This window comes from Saccopteryx leptura, chromosome 6 (assembly GCF_036850995.1).
Source record: "Saccopteryx leptura isolate mSacLep1 chromosome 6, mSacLep1_pri_phased_curated, whole genome shotgun sequence".
Lineage (NCBI taxonomy): Eukaryota > Metazoa > Chordata > Mammalia > Chiroptera > Emballonuridae > Saccopteryx > Saccopteryx leptura.
In genome coordinates, this window is record NC_089508.1 from 151,055,120 (window position 1) to 151,076,133 (window position 21,014).

Sequence of the window (21,014 nt, forward strand, 5' to 3'; positions counted from 1 at the left end):
GGAAAGGCATGTGAGTTGCGTTTGTGTCAAAGAAATTTTGTAAAATAAAATTTTGATCAAAGTAATTTATTGAAAATATTGTTTTAAATGGACTATAATAATGAAAAGCTACTATTTCCTGTCCTACCTCTTTGTACTTTTAAGATAATGCTCTTGCTTTTAACTGTTTATTCTAAAAGATATCTTTATATCACCAAGTTGATCAAATTCAGATATTATCTATTAATTTCAGGTTTTATGACCACAGACATGGGTAAACTAGATGAATATTGGTTGTGATGAGGATCTAATTTAATACTCCCACTTCCCAGTGTAGTTATATCAGTATTTTTAGAACTTCTATCATTATCTTTGTAACTTTACATAATGTGTTTTCACCATTATTTTTTGGTTTGTCAACAGGAGACACTATCTCTTGACCTATTTTTTTTCCTAAGAAAAGGATAATAATACTCCTCACTTCCCTTTCAGCATACCTTCTACTGTTTCTTATATTCTCTCACCTATAAAATGGCAAGGTTAAGATTTATTTCTACTCTCTATCCAAAACTAAGTAAGTCTCCTTTGCTTGTCTACCTTTTATTTTTAAGAATTGAAAATCAATAGATTGTTTACTGTTTTAATAATGTAAATATTCACTGAGAGGTTAAGGGGTATTCTATAATTTACTTTATTCTTTTTTTTTTTTTTTTTTTTTTTTGTATTTTTCTGAAGCTGGAAACGGGGAGGCAGTCAGACAGACTCCCGCATGCACCCGACCAGGATCCACCCGGCATGCCCACCAGGGGGTGATGCTCTGCCCATCTGGGGCGTTGCTCTGTTGCAACCAGAGCCATTCTAGTGCCTGAGGCAGAGGCCATGGAACCATCCTCAGCGCCTGGGCCAACCTTGCTCAGATGGAGCCTCAGCTGTGGGAGGGGAAGAGAGAGACAGAGAGAAAGGAGAGGGGGAAGAGTGGAGAAGCAGATGGGTGCTTCTCCTGTGTGCCCTGGCCGGGAATCGAACCCGGGACTCCTGCACGCCAGTCCGACGCTCTACTACTGAGCCAGTTGGCCAGGGTCTACTTTATTCTTTTGAACAGATTTTATTTCTTCCAAAAATTTCTGCTTCTTTTTCTTCTTTTTAAACTAGGCTTTTGATTGTCCCATTTAACTTAATCTTTTTTTATCTCGACCCACCCTTTTCCTTCCACATGTCTGCCTCATGAAGACTGTCCATTCTGAGTGGTGATTTTCCAGGCCTTTTGCACAATTGTCATCATGGGACTTCACTGCTTCCCAGGATGAAAGCCGTTGTTTTGTGGGTCCTGTGGCTTCCTCTTTCTTGGCTTATTCCCTTGTGTTCCTGAAGTATATCCTCAAGTAACTTTCTTAGAATGGGTGTGTGGGAGGCAAATTTTCCAAGATTTTGCATCTGAAAATGTCTTTTAAGTTACATCTTGACTGATGGTTTAGCATTTTATAGACTACTAGGAAGAAAAGAATTTTCATTCAGAACTTTGAAGGCATTGCTGTGCTACCTTCTAGCACCCAGTATCACTGAAGAGTCACTTCTCTACCAGAAGTTATTTTACCCCATCCAGGACTACGAATCATCCACAGATTCTACCACCTTTTTTCTTTTTTTTCCCTGACTTCCTCCTATCTTCACTCTCTTCACTTCTTACTGATATCACCTTGCTCCTCCTTCCATTTGCTGCACTTGCCTGGCAACATCCCAGCTCTGAGTGACCCTCTCCTCAGGCTGCTCTGAGCCACACTGCAGCATCTGGAAGTGGCAAGGGGCAGACACTTCCATGCCATTGGACTTTCTCTGCATTGATGGCAACAACCTCAATGAGATTTCAGTTCTCTCCTCGCCCCTCCAGTTCTTCTCAGATCTCTAGCCTCCCTTCCACCCAGCCTCGCTCTTTGCCGCTGATTTGCTTCCTATTTAACTGAGGAAACAGAAGCAATCTGAAAGGTCTTTCCTCAGCACCACCAAACACCTCATCAGCAGAGGTCTGTCCCCACAGGCGCGGCCTTCCTGCTCTGGCCCTGAGTGGCTCCCTCTTGTTCCTATGTGAGAGCAGCCCCCTGCACAGCACATCCCAAGCCCTTTGCTCCTGTTGTTATTTCACATCTACTTCATTTCTTCAAAACCTTTTCTCTTGGCTCAGTCTTATCCACATATAAGTGTGCTATAACAACTCCTTTCTTAAAGAAACAATTATGCCCCCCAAGCTTTCCCTGGACACTATATCCCATTCCTGTCTAAGCTTAGGGAGGCAATAAAAACAAGTAAAGGAAAGTTAAAAGAAAAACAATTAGAAATTCTAGGACAAAAATGTATTCAAGAATGCTTAACTCCCAGTCATAGCCCTGTTTTTCTGTTCTCTTGGTAGCAAAACCCTTTAAAAGATTTGTGTGCATCCCTATTCCTGCTTCCACATCCCTCCTTTTTCTTGAATCTGTTCCACATGGGTCTTTCTGCCCTTGGAAGCCTTTGTGTCAAGGTGACCACGAGCCATATCACACCAAACGCACAGATGCCTCCCCTGGCCTGTGCCTGGTACTCCCTCCCTACTTCTCAGAACATTTTGTCCACTTGGTTCCTAGGACAGCACATGCCTGGTTTTCCTTCTGGCTCACTCCCAGTCCTCTTTCCTGCCACTTCCTTCTCTTCCTCACTTCTGAACGTTGGTGTCCCCCTGAGCTCAGCCCTGAGTGAGTGCCCCTCTATGCCCCCTGGGTGCATTTGCCCAGTTCTATGACTTTAAATACTGTCCACCTGCTGATGGCACTCAAATGTATCCCTCTGCCCACTCCGCCCACATTGGTTTACCTAACTGCCTTTTGTCTCTCCTTGAATATATTTTTAAAATTTTTTTCCATTGATGAGAAAGAGGAAGGGAGAGAGAAAAAAGAAGCATCAACTCGCTGTTCTACTTAGTTCCATTTAGTTGTGTATTCATTGATTACTTCTCTTATGCACCCTGACCAGGCTCGAACCTGTGACCTCAGCATGCCGGGACTGTGCCATATCCACTGAGCAACCCGGCCAGGGCCTTCTTTATTATTTTTAAGCATCTTAGACTTAGCAGTCCAAAATTTCTGACTTGCCTCATACCAGTTCCTCGCTAGCCTTTCCCGCCTCTCTGAACAGTCCCCTCAGTTCCTCTGGTTCCGATTGTGGAGTCATCCTTACCTCTCACCTCCTTTGCTCACCTCCCAGCACAGTCCATTGTGGTCCCTCAAGACCCCTTCCTCCCCTCTGCCTCTCTCCTGGCTCAGGCTGGGTCCAGCTCCCTCTCGGCTGCTGCAGCAGTTGCTTTGCTTATCTGCCTGCTGCCTCGCTTACCCAACAGGCCACTTCCCAGCAGCAGCCAACAGGGTCTTGCTAAAAATTCCGCAGAGTCTTTCTCCTGTTCCCGAGCCCCTGAAGGCTTCTCATCCCACCTGCCGGCCCCTGCAGGTCCCCACAGATCTGCCCACCCTCCCCTGCACAGCTTGGCCAGCAGCCTCGCTGCTTCCCCTCAGCTGCTCACCCTGCTGTTCCTGGTACACAACTGGTGTGCCAGGCCTCGGGGCCTTTGCCTCCCGTGCTCCCTGTGCCTGGAACTCATCCCCAACATGCCACATATCCCAGGTCACCCCTCAGAGAGGCCTCCCCGACCGGGCTATTTAAACCAGTGGCTTTCAACCTTTTCACTCTTGGAGACTGGTGAAAATAGAATAATTACTATATTTCTGGGACCGCCAAGGCTGAAATCACCCAGAGTATAATAAGTGAATTCAACTAAAATCCTCACACAACATCAGAGTGGTGAACTTTTTCGCAGACTGGCAGGAAATTTCTGGCAGATTTGCAGCGGTCCGTGGACCAGCAGCTAGCTCACAAACAGTGCCCCAAACCAGCCAGCATATGGTGCTGTGGGCTTTCTTTGTTCCTGCATCTCCAGCAGACACACTGCCTGCGGCAGGTCAGGCGCTCTGTCTTGCTCACAGCTGAACCCCAGTTCCTAGAGGAGCACCTGTCACATGGCCAGAGCCCGTCTCATAAACCCTACGGAATGAGATTGCTCTTCAGTGACCTCCTCTCCCATTTCCTCGCTGTAGTCTTTCTGAAGCTCTTGTGACCCAGAGTTTTGGATTCCCTGTATTTGTCCTTGATGTCTGTCATCTTTGTCTTATTTCCCACCTTTGCTCTCTCCCCTGGGAGATTTCCTCTGCTCTTCTTCCAGTGCATCAACATTTTTATTGTGTTTTTTTATCGTATTTTTTAAGTCACCATAGCATACTTATTTATTGAATTAATTACATTGTGATAAAATATAAAATGAAAAAAATAATATATATCATGTGATTGAATCTTCATAAAGGAGAACTCCCCTATAATTTGTATGTGCTGTTATAATTGTTTTTATTCCTTAACTGCTAAAATCTGCCGTGTACTCAGTGCTAGAGCACAGTAACATGTTCTCTGCCCCTTCTCCCCTCCACACCCCGTGCACAGGCGCTCTCGGTCTGAGAGGTGCAGGCATTCAGAATGCACAGGTCGATGCACAGCCACCAGCCTGGTAAGGGCTATAAGAGCAGGCTCATGTTCTGTGAGGATATGTAATGGTGGCCCTGGCTTGGGGAGTCAGGGCATAGCACAGCCTCCCACCTTCAGAATTTGGAAAACACAAGCCAACCCTCAGCTCAACAGCAGTTATCCCAACCAAAATTATGTTCTGGTAAGCATTGTAATGATGCCTTATTCAGTTTCTGGGCAGAGTTGGGATTTTTTTCAGTAGCCAAAGAGAAAGAATTAGAAGTCACAATGTGCCTTCTGTTCCTGGAAGAGAGCTGCTGCTCTGACTTATTCCCATGCACTCTCTCTTCCTTACCACCCTCCACCCTCCGCCATTCTGAGTCTCTCTGGGGTTAGGGTACAGAAAAACCTGCGTTTTCTTTTCTTTTCTTCTTCTCTTCTTTTTTTTTAAGTGAGAGGAGGGGAGATAGAGAGACAGACTCCTACATGCGCCCTGACTGGGATCCATCTGGCAAGCCCCATCTGGGGCCCATGCTTGGACCAACCAAGCCATCCTCAGCTCCCAGGGCCAACACTCAAACCAGACGAGCCACTAGCTGTGAGAGGGGAAGAGAAAGAGAAGGATGAGAGGGAGGGGGAGAGAAGCAGATGGTCACTTCTGTGTGCCCTGACCCGGGAGCAAACCCAGGATGTCCATACACTGGGCCGACGTTCTACCACTGAGGGCCACCTGCACATTGGTACTACCTCTCCACAAGAAATACTTTTCCTTTCAAGATTGCCCCAAGTTTCTTTGTTGATCTTCTCAATCTTGATTCTAGAAACCATCTTTCTTTTGGCAAATTAACTTCTATTTGCCCTTGATAACTCTAATCCCATTTCCTGGCAAGAGACTTAGGCTTTCAGTACCCATTTCCAGGTGAGAATCTTCTTATGTAGTCATTCATATTTGCCGTAACAATGCAAATCAGACTGCTTCCACTTCCTTTTCTATGCTATATCCTATAGTCTCAAGATGTCTCAGGAGTTCAGGATCTCAGACTGTTTTAATTTACCATTATTTCTTTGCATGGCTGATATTCTGATTGTAGACACACATGTGAGTAGCTTGGTTTGGTTTGGTAGGAGTTCTGTTCTTCTGCATTTCTATCATTACCAAGTCCTCGCCGTGAAGGTAGCCTTTGTGTGGCTTCCGTGGGTTCCCTGTGCTTCATGGGGAAGAGCTGCGAGCCCTACTCCTACCACCTCACCTCCACTTTGACCTCACATTGCTACTTCAGCCTCAGATTCTTCCACAGGTCCAGATGGGTTCGCACCTGTCTAGACATGAGGGAGAGACTGAAATTACACGCGTGTGTGTGTGTGTGCGCACATGCGCATGCACACATGTTCATTATCTGCCCACTGAGAATCAGTCTACACTCATTTTCCCAGTGTTTGGTTCTGAATCATTTCTATTCTCTTTTGCCTGTGTAGCTCTTCCCTTCCCACTTCCAGAACATTCCTAATAGACCTCTTTCCCTTGTCCATGGCTTGATCAGAATGTTTGCTTATATTTAATCACTTCCTGTCTAGACAGTTGCAGGTCCCTGGTTTTTATGAAAATGAGTCTTCTCAAATTCAAATTCCCAAACTTGGGCATAAATCAAAGTACCATGCTTGGGAAATTCTGCCTTTATAGTCAAAGATTTGCTAAGGTTTGGAGCTGCATCTCCCTGGAACTCCCTTCTGTTCTCTGGAGTTCGATGCACTAACTTTGTTCTGGCCTGACCGTTTTCTGTGTATTCTCAGAACTTTCTGAGATTATTTGCATTTGTGCTTATCTTTTCTTATTCTCTTTCAATCCTCTGTCTTTTTTATTTGAAAGAGTAAAGAATTTCAGAATGAAATTTGGGGCTGCTATCTTAATGAGGTTTAACCGTTTGAAAGGAGCTTGAATAGAAAGAATAAAAGTCTTTCTGTAGAAACAGCTGTTTGTATAAAGGTCCCCATCCCTGGGCGTCTTGTGTCCTGGCCAGAGCAATCATCCTACAGCTTCTAGTTAGAGTACATTTTAAATTTGTTTTGGGTTTGGGTTTTTTTTAATACTGAAATGATTCAAACCAAAAGAAATTTAGAAAATAATTTATTCTTATACACCGCATCCAGATTTGAAAATTCTTAGAATTAATACTTTTAAGCTTTGAACTAGTTCTTTAAATTATAAACATGATAAGTGTTAATGGCAAAAAGAAAAAAGAATTCAACAGGACAGAAACTTATGAAGGAGAAAAACATTCTTAAACAATCCCTCCCTCTCTAGACTGTGAAATATTTTCTCTCTATTTAAACATTATAAATGTTATTACATGTTATCGATCAGAAATTTTAAAACTAGAGAGCAGAAGATGAAATGCCCCAGAATGCTAATTCTCAAGTTGACTCCTGTCAACATGTTAGGGTAAGGCCTTCCCATGTTTTCTGTGCTCTGTGTGTGTATTTTTTGTTTTGTGTATGTGCACACCCTTTAAATAAAAGTAGAATCCTGCTGCTTTCTACTGCACATGTCAGTTATTCCCACATCGTTAGCATCATCTCTGAGGTTCGGATCTTTGCAAAGCGGCAGAGGAAACCTTAGTGGAGGGCCAGGCACGCAGACAGGTGAACAGCTGAGGACGCTGCACTTTAAGGTGGTCCTCATTCAAGTCAACCACAGAGTGTTGGCATGGTGGGCCAAGGAGCCGTTTCTAATAGAACCAGAATGGTTTCCACTTCTTGAGGTTTATTTTCCCGATCTGTACAAATCACAGTCTCACAGCCAGGCTTTGTACCAGTTTTGGCCTCTAGTGGTTCAGTTTTTGTTAGGATCCAAAACCAGAAATTTTAACACATATAAAGTATTGAGTTATGTTTTTGTTGTTGCTATTATTCCTAGGGAGTGGCTTTACTTATTGTGCCACGAAATGTTGAATCCGTATTATGGACTCTTCCAATATTCTACAGACAATATATACATGCTGCAAATCAACCCAGATTCCTCCATCAACCCTGTGAGTATTAATGAGTAAAGAGGTCAGGAATTTAAGTTGGAGAATTTTTAAAGTGGATTTTCAGTTTAAATCTCAATTTTGGGTTTAGTTACTGAGGTCTTACTGAAGGTCTGTGGTAAATAAAACACAGTGAGAGTGGGAAACGGATGAAGGGGGACTAGTTCAGGCCTGTATTGCTAGTGATGGGGTCCCGGTGTGTTCTCAAGGAAAACAAGGGAATGCTTACGCACAGCCCTCGGTTGCCATGCAGGGCGCTCTGGTACAATGGCCACGATCTCATCATTCTGAGAAGTGGGTTACAAAGTCCATCTGCCCAATCAAATTCAACATTCTCGTAACTGACCTTTTTGGCCACCAGTGCTGACACTCTTGGCTACAGAATGAGTGGCCTACCTAAGGTTGGACTGCCCCATGGGGCTGTGTCCTGCTTTCTCCAACGGAGTCACACGCTGGCTCCTCTGCAAGCAGTTGCTGGGGCTGCACCTTTTACCAACGTGGAAACTACATTTTGACTAATTATCTGATTATAATTCCAACCTGAAAGTAGAAACATGAGGTTCCCTTTTAAGTTAAAAACTTAAAAACAGTCTGATTTTAAAATGGTTCTTTTACTTGGGTTGTTCCTGATGGTTTTTTGCTGCATTCCTTTCTTTTCTCCTCTGGATTTCTTTTCTTCTTTCTTGTGGGACTGGGGGAGGGATGGCAGAGGGGACAGGGGAGGTACCCTTTATTTCTTTCTCATGCAATGGAAAGGAGGAGTGTAGCTGGCAGCCGGTACAGAGCACAAGGCCCCGCGCACAGGGCCCCGCACACAGGGCCATGCTCAGTTTGAATCTCTGCTGTTGCCATGTTGGGATTCTTTTTTTTTTTTAAGTGAGAAGCAGGGAGGCAAGGAGGCAGAGTGACAGACTCTCGCATGCACCCTGACCGGGATCCACCCAGCAAGCCCCCTTCCGGGGGATGCTCTGCTCATATAGGCCGTTGCTCAGCAACTGAGCTATTTTAGCACCTGAGGCAAAGCCATGGGCCATCCTCAGCACCTGGGGCCAACTTGCTGCAACTAAGCCATAGCTGTGGGGGGAGAAGAGAGAGAGAGGAGGGAGGAGTGGAGAAGCAGGTGGTCACTTCCCCTGCGTGCCATGACTGGGAATTGAATCCGGGATGTCCATACGCTAGGCCAACACTCTACCACTGAGCCAACCAGTCAGGGTCCATGTTGGGATTATTAATAATTTTTGAATAAGGGATTCTGCATTTTCATTTTGTACTGGGTCCCACAAATTACGTAGCAACTTTGAGGAAAAGGTGTTTGAACTAAGAGCAAATAAAATGTTCAGAAGATCTACAAAAGACATGCTCTCAATTTTGACTTACTAAACAGCCTTCTTTCATTTGGTCATGAGCATAGCCTCTGAGTAACTGGCTGAGTGTTGGTTGTGTATGTGAGAGTTTCCCCAGGAAACTGGAGAAACCAAAGGAAACTACCTTGGCCAATTTTTAATGAATGTATGTTCTCTGGTGCCCCCTGCAGGACCATTTGTCTTATTTCCATTTTGTGGGCCGGATCATGGGTCTGGCTGTGTTCCACGGACACTACATAAATGGGGGTTTCACAGTTCCCTTCTATAAGCAGCTATTGGGGAAACCCATCCAGCTCTCTGATTTGGAATCAGTGGACCCAGAACTACATAAGAGCTTAGTGTGGATTCTGTAAGTATTGACTCACTGTTCAGTTAATAACGTATATATATAGCCACCATCTGAATGTACGCCAAATATATTTGTTGTGTGTGTACATGCACGTATGTGTGTTTTGGGGATGGGTGTGAAACTGGAGAATAGAAGTAAACAAACTATTATGACCAAAATGTAAAGGTAGATTTAACAAAAATATACTTAATTGACTTATTTTCCTCATGATGTTTGGCCAGTTTCTCTCATGGACTAGTTTCTTCTATTGTTTCCTTAATTATTAACATATAACAACAAATGTTAACCTCCAGGCCTGGTGTTTGGTTGGTTTTTGACACTCTCAGGTATCACCAGTTTATCTCTTAAGGGAAAGTATCACAAACAGAATTGGTATCAAAGTACCTTGTATCAAATACTTTGATAAAAGACAGTATGAAAACTAATATTTAGTCACCTTGTTTTGGAATTATCCTAAACACTCTCTTAAAAGCAATAGGCAGTGACATGGTAAACCACATGTGTCCTCTGAATCAATTTCACAGGAAGGATGACAGTCCCAGGCTCAGGCAAAGGTTGGACAAGCTGATGAGGTGACGGGAGGCCCCTCCCGCAGTATCCTGCCCCTAGGCGTTCTGTTTCCACCTCCCGTTAGGAATGGGTCGTCAGCAGGGGTCAGGGCCTTCATCCTGCAGGAGATCTTTCACTCCATTTCAAGAAAGATAGCAGATTAAGGAACCAGTTGTAACTTTCAAGTGCTTGTTTGAAAAGGCTGCCTTAAAATTAAAAGGGTGAATGAAGTGTGTTTTCTCAGTGTGGCTTCCTGTAGGTGGATTTCCCTTCGACTCAGTCACCTTTTCAGGATGCCCTTCTTTCTGGTTCTCAATCTAGTTTACAAAGCAACCAGGTGTTTCATAAATCCTAGACTGGTAGAGGTACTGTCACCCCTATGAGTGAGGAAACTGGGAGTCAGGACACACCTGGAACTGGAGCTGTGGGCTTTCTGGGTCTGGCAGTCTGTAAAGGTTCTTTCTTTCTTTCTACCAGATTGTTCCATTTTACGTTCCATTCACTGCCACCTGGTGGCGGAGGTCTAACTGACATCTGTCTTCTCTCCTAACTTCAACAGAGAGAACGATATCACCCCCGTGCTGGACCACACTTTCTGTGTGGAGCACAATGCTTTTGGGAGAATTCTTCAGCACGAGCTGAAGCCCAATGGAAGAAATGTTCCTGTCACAGAGGAGAACAAGAAAGAATATGTCCGGTAATGTTCTGGGGAGCCTGGGTGGGGACACCCATGCGGGGGGTCATCGTGGGCATGGCTGGGGTCACGTTAGTTTGTGGAGGTTCCTTTGAGGTGCGAGGTCACCTGTCCCCATCAGCACTTGTGACCAGAATCCTGTTACAGAGAGACTTCCTGAAATAGTCAGGTTCAATAGTTAGGAGCTCTGTATGGGGGAGTCCCAATGTGACCAGAGCTAGCCTGGTGACCAGGGGAAATTACCCCAGAGCCCCAGGGGGGGAAGGCCTTTCAAGCGACCCCACAGTTCTATGTGAAGGTAGCACAGGAGAAAGGAGAAAACCTAGACATTCCTTGAGCTCAGCCTCTGAGAAGTCTGCTCCATAGCACTGTCCCCAACTCTGGGCGTAGTGCTGCCCCCACCTCTGACCCCCACCTCTGAGCGTAGTGCTGCCCCCACCTCTGACCCCCATCTCTGAGCATAGTGCTGCCCCCCACTTCTGAGCATAGTGCTGCCCCCACCTCTGAGCGTAGTGCTGCCCCCACTTCTGAGCATAGTGCTGCCCGCACCTCTGACCCCCATCTCTGAGCGTAGTGCTGCCCCCACTTCTGAAGGCAATTAATTCACTTCCAGTGGAAATTTAGAAACTTATGGGCATCTCTGTGCCTAGGCTGTCAGACTGCTGTGTAGTTCTAACAATATCCTATATTTTGTTTTCAAATACACTTTTAAACTGTGGCCGTTGCTGGAACAGGTCAGGTGAAATTCTACTGCTATTCCTTGGAATGAATCAAAATGTATAAAGGCACGTGTGGTTTACTCGGGTAACCACCTGTAACTTAGGTCAGAGGCTGCCATCTGGTGGGTTTCCGGGCCGGCAAGACCTTAGACTCAGCAGATACTCAGCAGATGTCAGAACGTGGTAACAGAAAAAAATATTTTTTCATCAACGATGAGCATTGCTTCCAACTTGTGGACTTTTCTTCCAGGTTATATGTAAATTGGAGATTTATGAGAGGAATTGAAGCCCAGTTCTTAGCTCTTCAGAAAGGGTTTAATGAACTCATTCCTCAACACTTACTGAAGCCTTTTGACCAGAAGGAACTAGAGGTATGTGCCCAGCTTGCTAGAGGTATGTTACCAGGCTCCGGTGTGGTGGGGCCTGGATTTGCTCCTGGCTGCGGAGCGAAGCCTGCGCCGCTCCCAGCAGGCCCGGGGTGCGCAGGGCTCCCAGCAGACATGGGGCTGGAGCAAGGAGGAGAGTGGAGGGTGTGTGAGCCAGATACGACAAGACTAAGTGCCTACTTGGTGGAGGTGAACCAGATAGTTCTGGGGACCTTGTTCACGGTGTTTTGTGGCTTATCAGCTGTCTCAGGCTCTATAGCAGTGGAGAGTCCTCACCACCTCCTGGTTGTCACCTTGGATTGGGGACATCACCTCGCGTATAGCCGCCTTTCTCCCACAGCATCCACCTGGAGAGGAAAGGGGTATGGGGGAGAGACAGATAGGAAGGGAAACAAACGAGAAGCATCAATTCTTTGTTGTAGTTCCTTAGTTGTTCATTGATTGCTTCTCATATGTGCCTCGACTGGGGAGGGGGATACAGCCAAGCCAGTGACGGCTCAAGCCGTCGACCTTGGCGTTTTGCACTTGGGACTTCAGCGTATCAGATCAACACTGTCCACTGTGCTACTGCTGGTCAGGCTGGAGAGGACTTTTTAAGCAAGTGCTGAAACTGCACATCACCCTTGCTTCAGTGCCTTCAGACTTTAAATTCCATGTATCATTTCCTGTGAAGTCACTGTGACATGGCCCCACTTTACACTCGGCTCCGTGTGTCTTGCTGGGTGGTTCTTCCACACTCGTGCTCACCAGTGGCAGTGCACAACCACACGCACACCGGCTGTAAGAAACGCCCCATCTGTAGCCATGCACGTGGTCCTAGGGCTGGAAACCAGCCTGAGGTGGCAGAGGGGTGGGAGTGTCATGCTGCAAACATGCTGTTGCTTTATCTTTATTCTTGTCTAAACCTGTGTCTACTTTATTTGAAGATAGTTTCCTCTTTGCCCTGGGAACCGAGTTGTTAACCCCTTTGCTACACTGGGACCATGGGAGGCATGTCATGGCGTTGGATGTGCATTTAGAAATCACTTGCCTCTGAACACTTTGCAGTTGATCATAGGTGGCCTGGATAAGATAGACCTGAATGACTGGAAGTCCAACACACGGCTGAAGCACTGCGTGGCTGACAGCAACATCGTCAGGTGGTTCTGGCAGGCAGTGGAGACTTTCGACGAGGAGAGGCGGGCCCGGCTCCTGCAGTTTGTGACAGGGTCCACTCGAGTCCCACTCCAAGGCTTCAAGGCTTTGCAAGGTGACTGACGTGGAGGCGGGGCTGCTGGCACCGTGTGTCCACACTGGGCATATGGGAAGAACTGGATTGTGGTGGGTGGCTTCCTGAAATGTCTACTAGAAAACTATGTGACATTTGTGCTTTTGTAGCAAGTGCTTAGCACTGTGGCCGCATTCACCTGGGGGAGGGCCCTGTGCGACCCTCCACAGAGCTGAAAGATGCTATCTATAAATACCAAGGGGAGGCTCTCAGCAAAACCAAGCCGGGCTGCCTCTCTGTCTCCTTACTGGGACTCAGCGGGTCTCCCTGTCTCTGCAGCCGTGGCAGGTGCCAGCCGGCCCGGTGCCCACGCAGGACTGAGTTTGGAATGACCTGTGCAAGGGAGGGCCCAGTGGAGCCTGATGCCTCCCTGTCCCTTGCGGAATTGGTTGATAACAGGAGGGTACAGAGAACAACAGGTTTTGGAGAAAGAAATCACAGGGTTTGTTTTTGTTGTTTTAAGAAATAAGTTTTTCAGGCAAACTACCAGGTCATCTGTAGAAACAGGAGGGCTGCGGCCTCAATGTCAGCAGACGGGTCTGTGTCTCCCACAGGCCGGCGGCCCTGGCCCTCGGGGTCCTGGTCTGTGCAGTGCGTCACTGACAGGCTCCCTGGTGCCAGGTGGCCATGCTCTCACAACCCTGCCAGCCCTGACCAGGTCCCCGGACACCCAGGTCTGCCTGGCGGGGACCCTGAAGAGCTTGTGCTTCACAAGGAGCTTGGAGGGTGCTCCATCAGCCACGACCAACCGGGAAGGTCCTCGCAGGCTTCCTCCGGGCCTTGCAACTTGCAAACTTTTAGATTTTTGTTGCTTGATAACCCCGGTAGCCAGAAGGAATAAGGTGAAGAATATTAATATGTTAAAATTCAGTAAACTGAACTTGACGTACTAATAGTGATAGCAGATATATTTCATGTATAAAACATTCTCCGTAGACTTTTTCTTATTTTAAGAGTTTCTGAGAGAAGTTACTTCCGTTCCCTTGGGCTTTGGTCCTAGGCGTTTGTGTGTTTTTCTCTTTCCATCATCGCTCCGCTGGGAGAGTCCCTGACTGCACAGGCTGCTTTAGACCACACTGCCCTCCGCGGGCACGGGGCTGCCTGCTAGACATTCCTGCTCAAGAAAAATATCCCCGGGGACGTACAGAGTTTACCCTTCAGATCCCCCAGCGGCCGGCCTGTGGTGAGGGTGCACAGGAGGTTTCTGCTCATCTGTGCTCCATGCCTGTGCTTTTCTAAACGTCTGGTGTTAGTCACTTGCTGGCCGGGCAGTTGCCACGGGACCCCCTGAGCCTTAGGCCGCACAGCAGGGGTGAGGGGGTGGTGGCAGTGGGGCCCAGCTCAGCCTGTGAGGGGCAGTAACTAGAATGTTGTCTTGTAAGGTTCTACAGGCGCCGCAGGGCCCCGGCTGTTCACCATCCACCTCATCGATGCCAACACAGACAACCTCCCAAAGGCCCACACCTGGTAAGGACAAGAGTGCCCTCGCCGTCCGGAAGCCCATGTCCACAGTGTGCTCTTCACATGGCCTTCTAAACTATTTAATTTTTTTTTTAGTTTTTTTAATTTATTGATTGAAGAGGGAGAAAGGGAAACATCGATTTGTTGTTCTACTCATTGTTGCATTCATTGGTAGACTCTTGTATGTGCCCTGACCAGGGATTGAACCCGCCTCAGGTGTATCGGGAGCTAACCTGTTTCTGATTTGTAGCTCTTGGCATTTCATTTATGCAGAATCCCAGGTAGAGCTGGCAGTGGCCCCAATGTCACATGGGACAGGCGCTTGGCAGTGGGTCCCAGACGAGGGTTATCAGTTTTGTTGTGAGATGTGATTAGGGTTGGCTGCCATTTCAACAGCCCCCTCCCGTCTGCCCTCGCCTGGGGCTTGTGTCGTGTGTGTGCACGCGCTCATGGGACCTGTCAGCAGGGGGGGAGCAGTCTAAGCTGGAGGCTGGTCTTGCTCATCTGACATTCCTGGGGCCTGGTTTCCCTCTCAGAGCTTTGCCCGTGGCAGATGTACCTTGCTTATTGAAAAATATGGCCTCCTTAAATTTCAACTTACATAATATTTTTGGTGGGTTATTTCCTTTATGGTTTAAAATTCAAAAGAACGGTCACCTCTAGGTGAAGAGAACCAGTCCCTTGTGTTGTGCATTGCTATGTGCTGGACGGTTCCTGACTGGCATCCAAGGACGTGGGTTCAGAGGCTGGCCTGACCTCCTCAGTGGGATCTTGGGCCAGTTCCTTGATTTGCTGACTGGGGCTTCCACATGTGTAAATGGGCTGAGAGCCCACGGCCCCACCCCAGCAGGTGGCCCGGCCCGGCCCGTGGGCTCGCACCGCCACTCTCCGCCTCAGGACACTCCGCCCCTTCGTGCTTGGAATAAAGCGGGCGAGAGATCCGCTCCCACAGGAAGACCACTGCCCTTCACCGCTGTCACAAGGGGAGCCCAGCCGTCCAGGCTGCCCACACCTTTGTAATTCAGAAGGCCACTCGGTGTCCTCTGGGTCACAATTTTGTATTTTTTTATTTGTTGAGATAAGAGCTTCTTAGAAGGTGTCTTTTTCTTTGCACATTGTAAATGAATCTCCCCATAGAAATGTTGAGTCAGAAATTTAAGATTCATTTCATCTACCAGAGATTTGACATTTTATTAGTTCTGCAGGGAATTTTCCAGACTGCCCCCCCTTTTTTTTTTCCAGACTGCCCCTTATGGTCTCAGATCAAGTCACAGAAGGATAGACAGACACAGAAAACTGTTGGCAATTTGCCTGCTGGCCAGACTGACTTAGGCTGGTCTGCAAAGGTGGTGTTCCTGCAGAGTAATTTCTCCCAAAGACAAAAAGCAAACGAAACAAGTTGAGAGCCTTGTCCTAGTATTCCCAATAAATACTAATTCGGTTTTATTTTGGTTTAAAGATCTTAAGACTTATTTTGCTGTATATTCATTAAAATATCCTTGCATTAGAATCGGAAAAGTACAAGGGGGAAGGAAGAGTCCACACATCTCTCCCCCGGCCCAGAACTGGGGGTGGAGGCTTTCCTTCTCTTCGCCCACACCTCTCCTGCCTATCCCTGTCCTGGAAGCAGGTCATGGGCCAGACTACCCAGCAGTGACTCTCACCCTTCGTCCCATTCTAGCTTTAACCGGATCGACATCCCACCTTATGAGTCTTACGAGAAGCTCTATGAGAAGCTGCTGGTCGCGGTGGAGGAGACCTGTGGGTTCGCTGTGGAGTGAGGAGCAACCGAGGGCAACTGATTCTTGCTCACAACCACCAGACCAAAGCCTGTCGCTCCTGTGTGCCTCTTGCGGGGCAGGCCAAGGCACTGGGGTTCTTGATGACCTGAGGGAAAGGGTTCTCTCCCCTCCTTTATGTGGGGGGAGCGAGGGGGCGAGGGGACTTTGGTTGGTGGCTCCCACCCATATTTTCCTCCTTTACAACAGTACTCCCACCCCTTCCATCACCCATCCAATAAAATGCAGCCAGGTTCAGATTTGGCTCTGGTCACACAGGACACTTGCTGCAGCTGCCCCGCGTGGCGGAGGCTCCCTCCCTGTGGTCCTGACAGATGTCGGCTGCGGCGGTGGGCTGCGCCGGGCTTCCTGGGGTCCATAGCTGGTCACTCTACTGGCTCTTCTGCCTCAGAACAGTCCTTAGGCCGCTTCCCAGTTCAGAAGCTCAGATTCTGAACTTCACGTCCCAGCAGCCTGCTCTGGGTCACAGACTGATTTCTACCTGAGAGATAACTGTATAATACATGCTTATTGGAATTGTGCACAGCAGGAAGTGTGGGTCACAATGGGCTTCCCCTTGTGGGAGGTAAAGGGGTTGGGGCGGCTTTCACTGGAGGCCCAAGGCATTGCTTTTCAGGGTATCCTGGTTGGAAATTTTGTTTTGCATAAACATAAATGATCTTTTTTTAAGAGTTCCTTTTGCCATATTCTCTATCCAGTTCCAAATACTTCTCCCAGGAAAACACCACACCACGGAGCTCCCACACTGCAGCTCCTGCACCACCTGTCGCAGGAGAGTGTCCTCTGGGTCACTCAGATGCTAGCTAGCATATGGAAACTGCTAACAACTAAACTAATAAAACAAAATTCTGTTAATTATAGCTGCTGGCTTGGTGCAAACTAGCTTAAAAGGGAGAGGGGGAATGGACAACCTCGATGACCAAAATCCACCCCAAGTTACTGTTTTACAAAAAGTGGGTACGGGGTGAGCCTGACCCATCGGCCATTGCTGCAGTGCCAGTGCGACGTTGACAACTGTTACTTGAGTCACTTGACCTGATGTCTTCAGATGATGAGCAAGGCCAAAGCAAGCTGAGACCCTAAGTTTCTAATACCATTTTACAAATTTGCACAAAAGTTTGAGTAGTATTTTCACAAATGGCTGGATTCTGAGCAGCTGAACGTCCGTGAAAAATGGCGGCAGCAACAGATTTTCCCATCTGGTTTTTTGTTGTTTTAGTTTCAGGGCAAGCGCAGGGTTATTCATTAGCGAGACATTTCCCTGTTGGGATCGCTGTTGCAGTTTCTGAGTGAGGCACTGGGACCCAGCCCGTGGGCCTGGGAGGAGCTGTGGCCAGCTGTTCACTGTTGCCGCCAGGGCCGCAGACAGGCAGGTGGGGCGTGCTCCCCTTCTGCCTCTTGCTGCACCTCGGCTTGCCCAGCACAGTCTGTAGTTTGCCATGGGGGCACTCAGATCTTTAGGAGAGAGACCCTGCCCCCACACAGAGGTTTGTCCAGTTTGTGGGCCACGCCTGCCTGCTGTGGGTTCCAAGGGCCACAGAGACCCAACCTCTAGGCCACTCACAGAGTCCAGATAGGGGGGTGGATGTCAGGTGTGCTTTGCTGCAGAAGGAAAACTCAGTCCATCCACGAGTCCAGACCAGACTATGGGCTCTGTCAAGAGGGCTGCTGTGTCCCAGTGGGTTTGCTCTGTCTCACTCACTGTGATGCTCTCTGAGGGCATCCTAGAACTGGCTCTCCAGCGAGTCCACCAGGCCTCCCCCCCCAACCACCTGGAAGAGTGAGGAAATGAAAATCCAGACCTCACCAGGTGGGTCTCTTCTCTGACATGGACCTAAACCAGGGAGGAGAGGACACCATCAGCAAATGGAAAGACCCTGCGCCTGAGGTGGGAAGACCCCCCTCTTCCCTGTGGTGGTGCCCAGACCTGCAGTACTTAGGAAGGAGATGAGGGCCCAGTGCTGGTGAGGCTTGGAAGCAGGAATGTCACATTTGACTCCTTTATAACTCCTTCCTGCCGCTAGGAGGAGCCAGGGACTGGCCCTCAGAGTCTGCACCTGTCAGCCCTGTGCTGCTCTTGTGGCAGGTGTCACCTCAGCGAGACCCTGAGGGCCACATCCTGGCCCCTCCGGGATCTGTGCAGCACACACATCACTGTCCATGAGGCCCGGGTGTCTACTTTGCACATGGCACCTTCCAGCTGTGACGTTACCAAGGAGCCAGAAAGAACAGAACTTCCCAAAGCTCCAGAAAGGCCTGTCTGTGGCATGGACTTTTAGAACCTTCAATATGGACAATAGTTTGGGCCTTCTGAAAGTCCCAAAGAATAGTGTAGCAAACAATTGGTATGCTCCCAGCGATTCCAGTCTGGGTCTGCAGGCCCCATGCACACGTGCGCTCTGCTCAGCTACCTTCCTGGTGACCTAGGCAGCCATCCCCATGCCTCTGCACAGATGCAGCTGCCTCACCAGTGGTCTGCAGGACCCTCAGGGACACAGCAGCCACCGCCCTGCCAGCTTTCGGTGAGAAAGGCCAGGGGGTGCTTGCAGGGACAGTGACTCGCTCTTGACCTCTGAAGGGAGAATCCCTCTCCCCCACCCGACGGAGTGGTGGCCCTGAGCCTGCTCAGCCTAATGTCCAAGTTCAGGTTAGGTGGTCTCAGATCTGAGCTGGCAGGAGGGGCTTCGTGCAGAGGAAGTGCCCCCCCCCCATCTGCAGCCAGGCGTGTGCCTCGCGGCTGCCTTCCAGAAACATAGTATGAATTTTTAAAATTTGTTTATTTTTGTTTCTCAACCACTTTATAATGTATTTTTTAATTTATTTTGTAATGTCTTGTTTTTAAGTATTGCTGCTATTCTTGTTATTCTTCCCACTGTTTTTATTGCTGATTTATTTTGTGAAAGTCGTACACTAATGTTCTGTTTTATGTCAAAATCAAAAGTATTTAAAGAAATACTAGTTCTATTTAATGTGGTTACGGAACCAGTTGGAAACACAAAACAAACAGTGATTGTACAGCAGGCTGGACCCGGGAGGTCAGGTTCATTTTGTTACATATGCAATAAACTCACAACTTTACATTTTCCTCATCTGTTCTTTTGCTGTGGAAATGAAATTCCAATTTCTTGACAGTCACACAAGAAATAAAGTCAGTGGTCAGAAATGCTGACGGGGCAAACGTTAGGAAAGAATTGTAGAAGACGCCATGAGAACACAGCCGTCACGAGAAGTGCTCTGTCGAGCAAGAACAGGTGGAGTCGAGAATGCACCTCATCTTTTGGCTTCTCCTTCACATACTGGTCATGTTCGTTGATTTGGGTTCTTTTTTTCTTTTTTTTTTCTTTTTTTTTACAGAGGCAGAGATAGACAGGGACAGACAGGAACGGAGAGAGATGAGAAGCATCAATCATCAGTTTCTCGCTGCACATTGCGACTTCTTAGTTGTTCATTGATTGCTTTCTCACATGTGCCTTGACCGCGGGCCTTCAGCAGACCGAGTAACCCCCTGCTGGAGCCAGTGACTTTGGGTCTAAGCTGGTGAGCTCTTTGCTCAAGCCAGATGAGCCCGCGCTCAAGCTGGCGACCTCGGGGTCTCGAACCTGGGTCCTTCCGCATCCCAGTCCGACGCTCTATCCACTGCGCCACCACCTGGTCAGGCCTTTTTTTTTTTTAATTGATTTTATAGAGGGAGTAAAACATCGATTTGTTCTACTTATGCGTTCATTGGTTGATTCCTTTTTTTTTCTTTTTTTTTACAGAGACAGAGAGAGAGTCAAAGAGGGACAGATAGGGACAGACAGACAGGAATGGAGAGAGATGAGAAGCATCAATCATCAGTTTTTTGTTGTGACACCTTAGTTCATTGATTGCTTTCTCATATGTGCCTTGACTGGGTCTGAGTAGACTGAGTAACCCCTTGTTCAAGCCAGCAACTTTGGGTCCAAGCTGGTGAGCTTTGCTCAAACCAGGTAAGCCCGCGCTCAAACTGGCAACCTCGGGGTCTCGAACCTGGGTCCTCCGCATCCCAGTCTGACGCTCTATCCACTGCGCCACCGCCCGGTCAGGCCATTGGTTGACTCTTGTATGTGCCCTGACTTGCAATTCTGGCATAGTGAGATGATGCTCCAACCAACTGAGCTACCCAACCAGGACTTGTTTTTCTTTTTAATATATTTTATCATGATAAAATATACATATTTATTAATTGAACCATAAGTTAATGTATATATAATTTAGTGGCATTAAAAACATTTCACAGCCTGACCAGACGGTGGCACAATGGATAGAGCATCAGACTGGGATGCTAAGGACCCAGGTTTGAGACCCCGAGGTCGCCAGCTTGAGCACGGGCTCACCTGGTTTGAGCAAAGCTCACCAGCTTGAGCAAGGGGTCACTCGCTCTGCTGCAGTCCCCAGTCAAGGCACACATGAGAAATCAATCAATGAATAACTAAGGAACCGCAACAAAGAATTAATATTTCTCATCTCTCTCTCTCCCTGTCTGTCCCTATCTGTCCCTCTCTCTGACTCTCTCTGTCTCTGCCACCAAAAAAAAACAAAAAACCATTTCACAGTGTTGTGAAACCATCACCACAATCTATTCCCAAAACCTTAATCTTCCCAAACAAACTGTGCCCATTAACCTATACCTCCCACTTTCCCCTCTCCTCCAGGCCTTGGTAACCTCTGCTCTTTCTGTCTTTTTTTTTTTTTTTTTTTTTTTTGGATTTTTCTGAAGCTGGAAACGGGGAGGCAGTCAGACAGACTCCCGCATGCGCCTGACCGGGATCCACCCGGCACGCCCACCAGGGGGCAATGCTCTGCCCATCCGGGGCATCACTCTGTTGCGACCAGAGCCACTCTGGCACCTGAGGCAGAGGCCATG

At 47.7% G+C, this 21,014-nt stretch overlaps 1 protein-coding gene across 4 annotated transcripts in view; it reads left to right on the forward strand.

Annotated features, from left to right (window-relative positions):
• SMURF1 (SMAD specific E3 ubiquitin protein ligase 1) overlaps positions 1-19,207 on the forward strand; it is a 132,369-nt gene extending 113,162 nt beyond the window's left edge. For 3 of the 4 annotated variants that reach the window (XM_066343914.1, XM_066343917.1, XM_066343915.1), the window contains 7 exons: positions 7,430-7,544; positions 9,076-9,254; positions 10,363-10,500; positions 11,467-11,587; positions 12,650-12,851; positions 14,252-14,336; positions 16,012-19,207. In XM_066343914.1, the coding sequence (XP_066200011.1) occupies positions 7,430-7,544; positions 9,076-9,254; positions 10,363-10,500; positions 11,467-11,587; positions 12,650-12,851; positions 14,252-14,336; positions 16,012-16,111 (940 nt within the window). In that variant the 3' untranslated portion in view covers positions 16,112-19,207. The remainder of the gene's footprint in view (positions 1-7,429; positions 7,545-9,075; positions 9,255-10,362; positions 10,501-11,466; positions 11,588-12,649; positions 12,852-14,251; positions 14,337-16,011) is intronic. The other variant, XM_066343916.1, reaches the window with a different exon arrangement.
• Positions 19,208-21,014: the final 1,807 nt, after the last annotated feature.